At 39.2% G+C, this 12,896-nt stretch overlaps 1 protein-coding gene across 3 annotated transcripts in view; it reads right to left on the reverse strand.

Annotated features, from left to right (window-relative positions):
• Positions 1-5,880: 5,880 nt before the first annotated feature.
• The window catches only part of ABCB11 (ATP binding cassette subfamily B member 11), a 92,781-nt gene continuing 85,765 nt past the window's right edge, over positions 5,881-12,896 (reverse strand). For 2 of the 3 annotated variants that reach the window (XM_055397990.2, XM_088842548.1), the window contains exons 25-27: positions 9,851-10,057; positions 7,915-8,061; positions 5,881-6,081 (exon numbers count right to left, since the gene is read on the reverse strand). In XM_055397990.2, the coding sequence (XP_055253965.2) occupies positions 5,881-6,081; positions 7,915-8,061; positions 9,851-10,057 (555 nt within the window). Of the gene's footprint in view, positions 6,082-7,914; positions 8,062-9,846; positions 10,058-12,896 lie in introns of all 3 variants that reach the window. The other variant, XM_088842549.1, reaches the window with a different exon arrangement.

The following is a 12,896-nucleotide window of genomic DNA, read 5'->3' on the forward strand; positions in this document are numbered from 1 at the left end:
ATCTGTGAATACATCAATATTTCAACATTGCTTTATTATCTTTAAATGTTATGTTTCAACATTTTTTATTAATAAAAATCTAACTCTATCTACTGAGTGTGTTAATCTATAATTAACAACAACAATTACAACTACAACAAGCCACTTCGGTGCTTAAACAAGTGAAAGGGGTTTTGTGGCTGGGGGTAGCAGTCCAGGCTGCAATAGCTGCTCAACGATGTCCAAGAATCAGGCCGAGTCTGTCTGCCTGCTCTGCCGTCCACAGTGTATGGCTTCTGTCCAAGTGGCCACAGCAAGGTCACTGTGCATCCCGGAAAGAAGAAAGGGGAAAGCAAATATGTTTTCTTCAACCCAGGCTTTATTCCAGAAGGGAAAGCCTCCACAGTGACGTGTGCCTGAATTTCATTGACCATAGTAGTCACGTGGTCTCCTCTAGCTGCAAGAGTCTGGGAAGGTAAGTATTTCACTTTCCGGCCTCTGAAACAGAAGCATGCAAGGGGAGAGGGTGTGGGATTGGGTGTCAACTTACCTCCTTATGTAAATAACAATGAATGCAACTTAGAGCTGCCTTCCTCCCCTGCAACCTACAAAATGGTTTCACAGTAACAACAATTATGAAGGCAAAGTGGCTTCTAAATTATGAAATGCTTTGTGAATGTTATTACAGGGTTTATTTAAATGATCCATTGAATTTTCAACTTCTAAGGAATTTTATGAAAACATTGTTCATCTGTTATTTTGATTCCATACTTGATCTATCAGAAATATATACTCTCATACCTATGCCTGATTCATGTTGATGTCTGGCAGAAATCAACAAAATTCCATAAGGCAATTATTCTTCAATTAAAAAATAAATAAATTTTATAAGAAGAAAAAAAAGAATATATACTCTCAACCAATAAGATAGCACAATTTTCTTTCTTGTCTATAATCATTCTTAATTATTATAGATACTCATTTTGGATCACCTTGAGTGAACATTTCCCTTTCTAGTCCCAGCTGTTCTGTTGTCCTCACATTTATCTCTTTGTCCCTGAGAGTAGGAGCTATCCCTGTATTAGAGGAAGAAAGAAATTGCCAACTCATTGTCTGGCTGTGTATTCTTCTTCCTTTTCCTACCGCACATTCTGTCTTACTGATGGTTTATTGAATTTAGTAGCTGCATCCAGACAGCTCCATGCCAGTCACGTGTACCCTGATTACTCATTATGAGCCTTAGGATCCCATACAACTCACTAATGAGCACATTATAATGCTGGCCAGTGCTAATTAGATGATAATCATGTGCATTGCTTTATTTACAGTCTATCCATTTAAATTAATTGGGTATTTAACTGAACACAGTGGGAAAGAAATTGGAATTGGATTTCAGTTAATTTCACCTGCCATCTCTTATAGGCAGGTGAGATTGTTCCCTTGACCTGGAAATTGACAGCAATACAAATGGACATAATGCTTATTTTATAATGGTACACACGCATATGTAAATTTATCTCAAAACGTGTTTGGAAAGAGCAGCCAAATTTGCAATTTTTTATCTCCACTAATATCCTTATTGATCTGCATGCAGAGAGATTCTACATGCATAAGACATATTAATAAATCCAACTCATTAGTTGGAAATATAATGTGAGATCCTAAAACAGACTGATGAGAATATTCTGATATTTTCTTAGGATAGGAAACTTACCTTTAATGCATTAAAAAAATATGGTGAACTATATCTAATTATGATCCTATATATTTTCCTCTTTAAGGACATAACATCAAAATATTACTGGACTTACATTTTTAAATCATTGTATGATTGCCAAAAACTGTATTCATGACTGCATCATTAAATTCAAACTGTCTTTTTATTGAAATAATTTCCCAAGAGCACAGGTAGAATAGACCTAGAATAACTACATGAAAATGTGTTTCTAGACAAAAAGTTGGAGGCCAGCTCTTCTATATTTTTGTCAAATAGTAACATTTCTGGTTTATAGGCACCTGCTTCCATACAATTTTGAAACTCTTACACGGCAGAATTTCTTTAGGCATCTCTCATTCTTGAGAATAGTTTGTTGGGAATAAAATTCCATAACAGAAATAATTTTTCCCTCAGAATTCTGAAGGCAAATCTTTAGGTCTTCTGGCTTTCAGTGTCACAGTCAAGAGGCCCTATGTCACTAGGCTTCTTTACTGTATGTTCCCCTTCTCTCTGAAGCTTTTAGTATCTTCTCCTTTGCCTCAGTTTTCCAAAATTGCATAATGGGTGCCCAGGTAATATTTGACACTTTGTGAACTCTTTCAAGTTGGAAATTCATATCCTTCAACTATAGGACATATTCTTGGGCTATTTAATCATGTTTCCCCCAGTTTTCTCTGAACTTTCTTTCCGGAACTGCTGTTAGCTAATTATTGCATCTTCTGAATGCATCTCCTCTAAGTCTTTTTCTACTTTTCAGGTCTTTTTGTCCTACCCTTAGAGAAATTTTCCCAACTTTATCTTCCAATCCTTGTATTTTTTTCTTCAATAAAGTTTCATTAACTGGGGTTATGGAAAGAGTTTGAACACAGCAGAACCCATCCTGAAAACATTAGAAATTACAGAAAGACTTGAGATAGTGTCAGTCACAACAGATTAAGCAAGTCTTTCCATCACCTGAGACACAATAATGTAAAATTGTAGAAATCAAATCTTCATGAGTGGTACAAGATACATGACAAAAATGAAGACATTGGCAATCCCTGACATTGTAAAATAAACTTGCAACTTTATTTAATTCTGTATTTTTGAAGTTGTAATTCAAGTGTTTTCCCAAATCATTTCAAACCCTCTCCAGTCAAGCTCTTCCCTCTTATCAATAACTTCCAAGTATCTTATTTGAAAAATAATTTAATCATTCATTCTATTCCAGGAAACTGGCAGCCTCCCAGCACATAGCTTATGTTCTTCCTCTGAAACAAAAACTTAAAGCAAATGGATGTTGGTCTTTTTTCTTCAGTATTAGAGGATAAGCATGTGCTTCCTACAAAGTGTAATTCCTACTCGAAGGCATCGTTATTCTGCAACTTCACTGCCATTTGTCATAAGTAGAATGCTGCCTTCTACCCTCTCCCTTTCTGACTTCACAACCATCAGTTCTGTTCTAACTAGTCAACCTGCTAAACCACCTGCGTGGTTATTCACCAGGAAACACTAGACCAGAGACATAAATAATATACCTCGATATAATAGCTCTGGCTTACTCTGTAGGCAGAATTTCATTTGTTGGCCATGGGAAGAAAACACTTCAGTTCAGTTCAGTTCAGTCGCTCAGTCGTGTCCAACTCTGCGACCCCATGAATCACAGCATGCCATGCCTCCCTGTCCATCACCAACTCCCAGAGTTCACTCAAACTCATGTCCATAGAGTCGGTGATGACATCCAGCCATCTCATTCTCCGTCGTCCCCTTCTCCTCCCGCCCCCAACCTTTCCCAGCATCAGAGTCTTTTCCAGTGAGTCAACTCATCGCATGAGGTGGCCAAAGTTTTGCAGTTTCAGCTTTAGCATCATTCCTTCCAATGAACACCCAGGACTGACCTCCTTTAGAATGGACTGGTTGGATCTCCTTGCAGTCCAAGGGACTCTCAAGAGTCTTCTCCAACACCACAGTTCAAAAGCATCAATTCTTCGGCGATCAGCTTTCTTCACAGTCCAACTCTCACATCCATACATGACCACGGGAAAAACCATAGCCTTGACTAGACGGACCTTGGTTGGCAAAGTAATGTCTCTGGTTTTTAATATGCTATCTAGGTTGGTCATAACTTTCCTTCCAAGGAGTAAGCATCTTTTAATTTCATGGCTGCAATCAGCATCCACAGTGATTTTGGAGCCCAAAAAAATAAAGTCTGACATTGTTTCCACTGTTTCCCCATCTATTTCCCATGAAGTGATGGGACCATATGCCATGATCTTAGTTTTTGGAATGTTGAGCTTCAAGCCAACCTTTTCACTCTCCTCTTTCACTTTCATCAAGAAGCTTTTGAGTTCCTCTTCACTTTCTGCCATAAGGGTGGTGTCATCTGCATATCTGAGGTTATTGATATTTCTCCCGGCAATCTTGATTCCAGCTTGTGCTTCTTCCAGCCCAGCATTCCTCATGATGTACTCTGCACAGAAGTTAAATAAGCAGGTGACAATATACAACCTTGATGTACTCCTTTTCCTATTTGGAACCAGTCTGTTGTTCCATGTCCAGTTCTGACTGTTGCTTCCTGACCTGCATACAGGTTTCTCAAGAGGCAGGTCAGGTGGTCTGGTATTCCCATCTCTTTCAGAATTTTCCACAGTTTATTGTGATCCACACAGTCAAAGGCTTTGGCATAGTCAATGAAGCAGAAATAGATGTTTTTCTGGAACTCTCTTGCTTTCTCCATGATCCAGTGGATGTTGGCAATTTGATCTCTGGTGCCTCTGCCCTTTCTAAAACCTGTTTGAACATCTGGGAGTTCACGGTTCACATATTGCTGAAGCTTGGCTTGGAGAATTTTGAGCATGACTTTACTAGCATGTGAGATGAGTGCAATTGTCCGGTAGTTTGAGCATTCTTTGGCGTTGCCTTTCTTTGGGATTAGAATGAAGACTGACCTTTTCCAGTCCTGTGGCCACTGCTGAGTTTTCCAAATTTGCTTGCATATTGAGTGCAGCACCTTCACAGCATCATCTTTCAGGATTTGAAATAGCTCAACTGAAATTCCATCACCTCCACTAGCTTTGTTCGTTGTGATGCTTTCTAAGGCCCACTTGACTTCACATTCCAAGATGTCTGGCTCTAGGTCAGTGATCACGTTATCATGATTATCTTGGTCGTGAAGATCTTTTTTGTACAGTTCTTCTGTGTATTCTTGCCACCTCTTCTTAATATCTTCTGCTTCTGTTAGGTCCATACCATTTCTGTCCTTTATCGAGCCCATCTTTGCATGAAATGTTCCCTTGGAATCTCTAATTTTCTTGAAGAGATCTCTTGTTTTTCCTATTCTGTTGTTTTCTTCTATTTCTTTGCATTGATTGCTAAGGAAGCCTTTCTTATCTTTCTTTGCTATTCTTTGGAACTCTGCATTCAGATGCAAGGTAAAATTCACTATTTTCACTTCCTGCTGGGATTTGGAGAAACAAAGGATAGAAACCAATAAGAACAGGGGTGAAGAGAGTACAAGACCTGGATAGAGCCCCCTGCTCCAGCCATGCGGCAGAATCCAGTCCAGGAAATGAGGACGGCACCAGCCACGCACTGCACCTTGAATCTGTAACTCAGCATCCCTGACTGGTAACCCCTTTTAATACCTGCCTTTTTCTGCCCCTTTCAGTCTGAGCGTGCCCAAGTAGAAGTCCTCCTTTCTCTCTCATCCTTAGGGATGGATGAATCTGCTTTCACATGCAAGAAAACTGTAATCAAATAACAGCCGGTCTTTAGTCCTCCTGTTCTTCTCCACATGACCTTGGTCCAGCTCAGTAGATATTTGCCAAGTGCCTAGTCTAGACCAGGCTCTGTGTACCCCAAGTGTTCAAAATGCAAGGGCTGGTTCTCGGCCCCTGGGGAATTCCAAGTCTTACTTCCTCCACATCACACGTCTCGCTAATTCCCATGGAGTAACTGGGACTGGTGAAAGCACTGGATGATGGCTGCTTGACATTGGATTCTTACTGCTAATGACCCTAGTTTCTTTCATTTTCTATATACAGACATTTAAAACTAAATTATTATTGAAGGTAAACTAGCTCAGGTTCAATCTATGTCTGTATAAGTAAAATATCATTATTTCTGCTTAAAGAAAAAAAAAAAACAACAGTCCATGGCACCCCTGTAATTGGTGTACCATCTGTGCATGAATCTCACAAGTCAGGTCAACTGATGGGGGCTCCCGTGGTAACAAGTTTGTAATAGGCCCCTTTCTGAGCCATCAGTTCTTCATGGGTCCCCTTTTCAATCACTGTCCCCTGTGACATGACAGCAATGATGTCTGAGTTCCGGATGGTGGACAAACGGTGGGCAATGACAATGCAGGTTCGACCTTCTCTGGCTTTGTCCAGGGCGACTTGCACTGTCTACAAAGAGAAGATGGAAAGTTGGTACAAAGATACATGTTTGTTCCCTAGTCCACTATTGCCTGAGTTCTGCCACATACCACCGAGTAACATCACTATATTCAGGGCTTGATATGAGAGAGAGGTTTAAAGGAATAATTGCTGAATGCAATGCATCAGTGGCTTAAATTGCAGTCCACAGGCTGAAAGTTTTCACTGGACCTATAATGAACCAAAGTACGAAACCATGAAGTGATTTTACACTACTCAATGGTCTAGTTTACTATTAATAAAATAAAACCAGGGAAACAATGTAAGGTAGCAGTTAGGTGGTCATTCCCTACCATTCTTCACTGAGGACAATTTAGCTGTCTCCAAAACAGAATCCTAATTTTTAAGGAGTTAATTATAAATGGTAAATTTCATAACTGTGTTTTGCCCAATTGCATTTACTTTTATGCAAAATTAGGAAGGAAAGTTACGACCAATCTAGATAGCATATTAAAAAGCAGAGACATTACTTTGCCAACAAAGGTCCGTCTAGTCAAGGCTATGGTTTTTCCAGTGGTCATGTATGGATGTGAGAGTTGGACTGTGAAGAAAGCTAATCGCCGAAGAATTGATGCTTTTGAACTGTGGTGTTGGAGATCCAATACCACAGTTGACTAGAGATCCAACCAGTCCATCCTAAAGGAGATCAGTCCTGGGTGTTCATTGGAAGGACTGATGCTGAAGCTGAAACTCCAATACTTTGGCCACCTCATGCAAAGGGTTGACTCATTGGAAAAGACTCTGATGCTGGGAGGGATTGTGGGCAGGAGGAGAAGGGGACGACAGAGAATGAGATGGCTGGATGGCATCACCGACTCGATGCATATGAGTTTGGGTGAACTCCAGGAGTTGGTGATGGACAAGGAGGCCTGGCGTGCTGTGATTCATGGGGTCGCAAAGAGTCGGACATGACTGAGCGCCTGAACTGAACTGAACTGAGGACTTGCCTCAGTTCAGACGGTAAAGGGTCTGCCTACAAGGTAGGAGACCCGGGTTCAATCCCTGGGTCGGGAAGATCTCCTGGAGAAGGAAATGGTAACCCACTCCAGTATTCTTGCCTGGAAAATCCCATGGACGTTGAAAGCCTGGTAGGCTACAGGTCATGGGGTCGCAAAGAGTCGGACACGACTGAGTGACTTCACTTTCACTTTATGCAAAATGCACGTCAGAAACCACCTCTTACTTTGTTTTGTATGCTTCCCATCTGCTCTGCCACAGAACTTTAGAATTGTAAAACATGAAATGCCTAACAGATGGTCAGGATTATTTTATTTTACTTAAGATAGCTAATCATTTGCCCTTGAAAAAAATGTCACCTAACCTGAATAATTTTAAAAACAATTCATATTTTAAAGTTAAATTTTTTTTTTTATTTGAAGCAATCCTATTTAAAATCCTTTCTCTAAACTATTGTCTTTTGGTTCCACAAAGGAGTAGCCATTTCTACTGTTAATGAATCAGAAAATTAACAATACTACCATTTTATAAGGACAAATATTACAGCAAGAGACTCATTTACAATGGTCTAACACTCTTGCCCGGAAAATCCCATGGGTGGAGGAGCCTGGTAGGCTGTAGTCCATGGGGTCCCGAAGAGTCGGATACGACTGAGCGACTTCACTTTCACTTTTCACTTTCATGCATTGGAGAAGGAAATGGCAGCCCACTTCAGTGTTCTTGCCTGGAGAATCCCAGAGACGGCGGAGCCTGGTGGGCTACTATCTATGGGGTCGCACAGAGTCGGACACAACTGAAGTGACTTAGCAGCTTAGCAACAGCAAGGCTTAGAAAATCAATACCTACCTTTTCACTTTCCGTGTCTAAGGCAGAAGTAGCTTCATCTAGTAGCAAGATTTTCGGATCCCGTACGATGGCCCGAGCAATAGCAATGCGTTGTTTCTCTCCTCGAGAGAGTTGAGACCCCTGGGACCCAACATTAGTTTCATATTTCTGGAAAACATATGGTAAATTTGAGAACCAGACGCATGCTCCTGTGCTTTATGGAGCTCCCATCAATGACGTCTCAGGATTTAAACAATTTGTTATTTTATGAAATTGTGAATCATTTCTATAAAGGACTTCAAATCCATCTAGGATCTAAAAAAATATGGCATTTGTGACCTTTCATGCTGGGAAACAAGGGGACTTTGTATTCTTTTCTCTGTATTTATTTTTTAATCTCTTTCTCCTTATGTATGAGATCCTCCCTGATGTAAGATTCCCTGATTTCCAATCTCCTGTCTGGAAGATCTTTCCAAGACACAGTGGTCCTAGGATGTCAGGACCTTTGAGAGATCTTCTCGTCCATTCCCTTGTTGAGGTGGCATTGTTCTGGAATGCAAGTCTTGCTTTGCATTTCACTCTTGCTGTATACTAGCTCTGTGATCATAAACAAATTATTTAAATTTCTGTGAGCTGCAAACTCACCTGAAAATGCAGATATTAATAACTAGTTTACATATTTGTCATTTTTATGAAATTATGGAAGAGAATCCCTTGCTGAATGCTTGTGTAAAAAAAGTTACATTCACAGAGTATTAACTGTGCATCAGGTATGGTACTAACTACTCTAGCCAGATTATCATTTAATGTTCACAGAAATCCTTTTCTCCCTATTATCTAATTTCCAGTTTATTTTTTGAAAAATTTTCAGTTTCCACGTTTTCATTTTCTTTGTGATCGAACACCAAGAAAGACCATTGGTGGATGGAAAAATTTAGGGTCAATGTTACACTGCATTCAGACTTGGCTCTGGGAAAGTGAGACTTACTCCAAACCAAGTGCAACTTACTCTACATGTGTAATAGTTGCTGCCGAGTAATGGAATGACAATGACAGAAATAACAGAAGCAGCTTTCTTTGTGTGGCTATTTTGTATACTCTTTCATTCTAAGTTATCTTTTACCTTTTTGTAGATGACTGAGTCTCAGAAAAGAAAAGTAGTTACACAAGTAACTTTACACTAGAAAGTGACCTCACTTGGATTCAAATCAACATCTGCTCCAAATCTCAGGAATTTTTTTTTTTTTCCATTATGCTAAGTTAATACTCAGGGCTTCCCTAGTGGTTCAGATTGTAAAGAATCTTGCCTGCAATGCAGGAGATCTGGGTTCAATCCCAGGGTCAGAAAGATCCCCTGGAGAAGGGAACAGCCACCCACTCCAGTATTCTTGCCTGAAGAATTCCATGAACAGAGCCTGGAAGTCTACAGTCCATGGAGTCGCAAAGAGCTGGACACAACCCAGTGACTAAGCACACACACGCAAGCTGATGCTCAATGTGGTGTTACTTTTCGTACAACAAGTTCTATAAAATACCTTGCATTGGATAATATAATACTGTTCAAAACTAAAGATTAGAGACTTTTCTGGCAATTCAGTGGTTAAGACTTCACTTTCCAATACAGGGATTGTGGGTTCAGTCAAGGTCAAACAACCAGAACACAAACAGAACCAGAACACAAACAACCAGAACACAAACAACAGAAGCAATATTGTAACAAATTCAATAAAGACTTTAAAAATGGTCCACATCAAAAAAAAAATGTACAAAGCCCTAAAGATTATGTTGATGAAGGACATTTATTTTGCTTAAAAGGATGAGACAATCCCAGGGCACTGGGGAGTAGGTTGTGTTGCCTTTGACCCTCTCCTCGAGCCACAGTCATAATGACTTTCTGGTCGTTCTGCCTCTCTCCCTCCCTGTCTCCCATCAGGAATGATTCTGACTGGGTACCTACCTCTGGGAGGGACATGACAAAGTCATGCAGCTGAGCCTGCTTCGCAGCTTCTATAACCTTCTCCATGGGGATTTCTTTGGTGTTGTCTCCATACTTGATGTTGTCCATTATGCTACAGGCAAACAACACTGGTTCCTGGGAAACGATTCCAATGTTTGAGCGGAGGAACTGGACGTTTACATTTTTGCTGTCATGCCCATCTATCATCTGCCAACAGAGGTGACAACCAGGGCACTGAATTTTAGAAATCAAGCAGTGAGGAAAGTTCATATCCTAGAGTTAGTGTTATGCAAGATGCGTGCTTTGCTTAAGAGACAACAAGTTCAGGATTCTTAAAAATAAATTATGTTGCCTTTGACCTCTGGAGGTGGTGTCTGCCAGAAGCGGTGTCAAACTTGTGATCAGACATGGTTTTGTTTGTTTGCTTCCCAAACTCTAGCTCTACACGTGGTATTAAACAAGAAACTCACTCAAGACATTATCTAGTTTAAAACACGGAAACTTCCCGTATTTTCTGGTGTAGCACATCCTCTCCAAGTACACATAATTGCTCAATTTTGAGACTCCATGGGTTATAAAATGGGGTTTCCTATGTAAAGCTATTGGACAATATAAAAATCAAACTCATTGATTTCAAAGATACTAACTTCTGAATGATTGAAGATAATGAATCCCAGTAAGAAAGGAGTACATTTATTTACTTGGTCAACCAACAGACATATACAGAATAACCTGCCACAAAGGCACCATGCTAGGCAGTTTTTGGTATGCTACAGGAAAAAAAAAATCTCTATTTTCTGGAACTCATGATCTATTTTTATGATTGAATAGCATCATGGACTCAATGGACATGAACTAGGGCCAACTCCAGAAGATAATGAGGGGCAGGGAGGCCTGGTGAGCTGCAGCTCATGTGGTTGTAAAGAGTAGGACACAACCTAGTGACTGAACAACAATGACAGCACGATTTATTTGGGCAGTTGAGCACAGGAATTCAAATAGCTACCATTTGAGCTCTTTCACTTAAAAGACCTAGAACAGTAAAAGGATACTACTACAAAGTATTTAGCCCCCTGATTTCAGAAAAAGATTATGTTAAGCGGTATGGATATACTATATTTTAGATAATTTTTGGCAGCATAAAACACAAACACTACTAGAAAAAGTATATGGCATTCCTCAACAGTTAGCCCTCGCTCCTCTTCCTTTATGCATTTTCCATAGTACTTATACACTGCAAAGCACTAATACTTAATTAAGCACTGGAACTGTTTGCTAATTGTTGTCTATGTGCGAGCATTGTAAGCTCCCAGAAGACAGAAGACATGCTTCATGCTTCTCAGAATTTCCCACAGGAACTAATCTGGGCACATCATAGGCACCAAATTAAATGCTAAAAACGTTGAATGCCTGCATATGTTAGCTTCCTTAAAAGCAAAGAGGATTTTTTTAAAATTGCATTAAAGGTGGTATTTTTCTAACTGAAAAATGTCTGTAATAACGTTTTACAATGATATAATAAAATACATTGTGTCTATGAAATGAAAGGAAACATATTGATATTGTTCATGGGCATTGCTTTCTACCTGTGACCAGAACATTCACTGAGTACATTCAGAGAAATATGCTTAATATGCATGTTAATGTCAAAGAAGTTGAACTTGAAGGATTCGAATTCCTGCATGTCATGTAGTTCACTGTCTACCCAGGTGATAGTCATGAAAGATTTGACATTTGGTTAAACTGTATCCTCTCCTTTGCAGAGATCAGACCCCCAGTGTCAGGTACTTTTTCGAGTCATCGGTCACCAAATAATTTCAAACAAATAAAATCCCTATACCTAAAATTAATAAGAGAAGTGATTATAATCCTCAGATAATCAACTCTTACTCCTTATTTTCATAATTTCCTGGATTTTACCACTATCAGTTTGCTTATTTCCCTGTTTTGCTTTATGCAAAGGAAACTTTAGCTACCTCTTTCAAATTTCCGTAAGCATTTCTCCTCATCATGTTATCTATCCTCATTGCAATGACAATTACATTATTCAGGGATATCAGAAAGTCCTTTTTCAAAATATGTGGATTAAATCAGACCCACACCTCTGAATCATTTCTTAGAAAACTACTTACAGATGCACTCCAACAAAATAAGAGGGGAAACCAAAGAAAGAGGAAAATACATGAACTAGGAAATAATGGATCTAATCCAAAAGATACTGTGGGAAACTCATAGACTGACAATTGTTTAACAGATATAGGATGCAATTAGGCTGGGGCAGAAATAAAGGAAAGAAGCAGGTTCCTCAGAATAAGTATCAATATAGAACATGGAAAGAAACTAAAGATTTTATAAAGGCAGAGAATACAAGAAAAAAAGAAAAAGCAAGAAAGGAAACTGTGATGCTAATGTACCTTATTCCTTAACTATGAGATGAACAGTATTTCCATAGCCATAATAAAAGCTAATAGATTTTCAACTTTTAGAATCAGCCTAGAGGAAAAGCATGAAAGACAGTAAATAGTATAAACAAAATGCAAGCATTTTACATTCTTAATAAAATAAAAGTGTAGCTATTACGGGTTGAGAGGCCAAAAAAAAAAAAAAAAAGGGAAGGGGAGGAAGAAGTGAAAATAGAGGTAGAATTGCTAATCTCATCTTAGAAAATGAGAATTCAAGAGATGTTATCTACAGGTGATAGAAAAGAAACAGAACTGTACTAGTTAAATTTACAAAAAGAGGAACTTTTAAAAGTAATATCACCATATTGGGAGGAGGTGGGTCAAAGAGGGGGAAAGGAGGAGGGTAAACTGAATTTCCATCTCTTGCGAATAAATCAACAGAAGGTTGAAATTTGTTAAATCATGAAACAGCAACATGAGCATATTATTTAGGGACACTGAGGTAATTGTTGGGAGATCTAAAAACATCAAGTGATTAAAAACAGGTGCCTTTGAGCAGAAAAAGGGGGGTGGGGTGGAAATGGTGGAATAAAAGGTTGATTTTGTTTTGTTCTGCTTTGTCTTTACCAATATTTCTTATTTTA

The sequence above is a fragment of the Moschus berezovskii genome, chromosome 2 (assembly GCF_049115385.1).
Source record: "Moschus berezovskii isolate FMDL1 chromosome 2, NW_MosBer_1.0, whole genome shotgun sequence".
Classification (NCBI taxonomy): Eukaryota; Metazoa; Chordata; class Mammalia; order Artiodactyla; family Moschidae; genus Moschus; species Moschus berezovskii.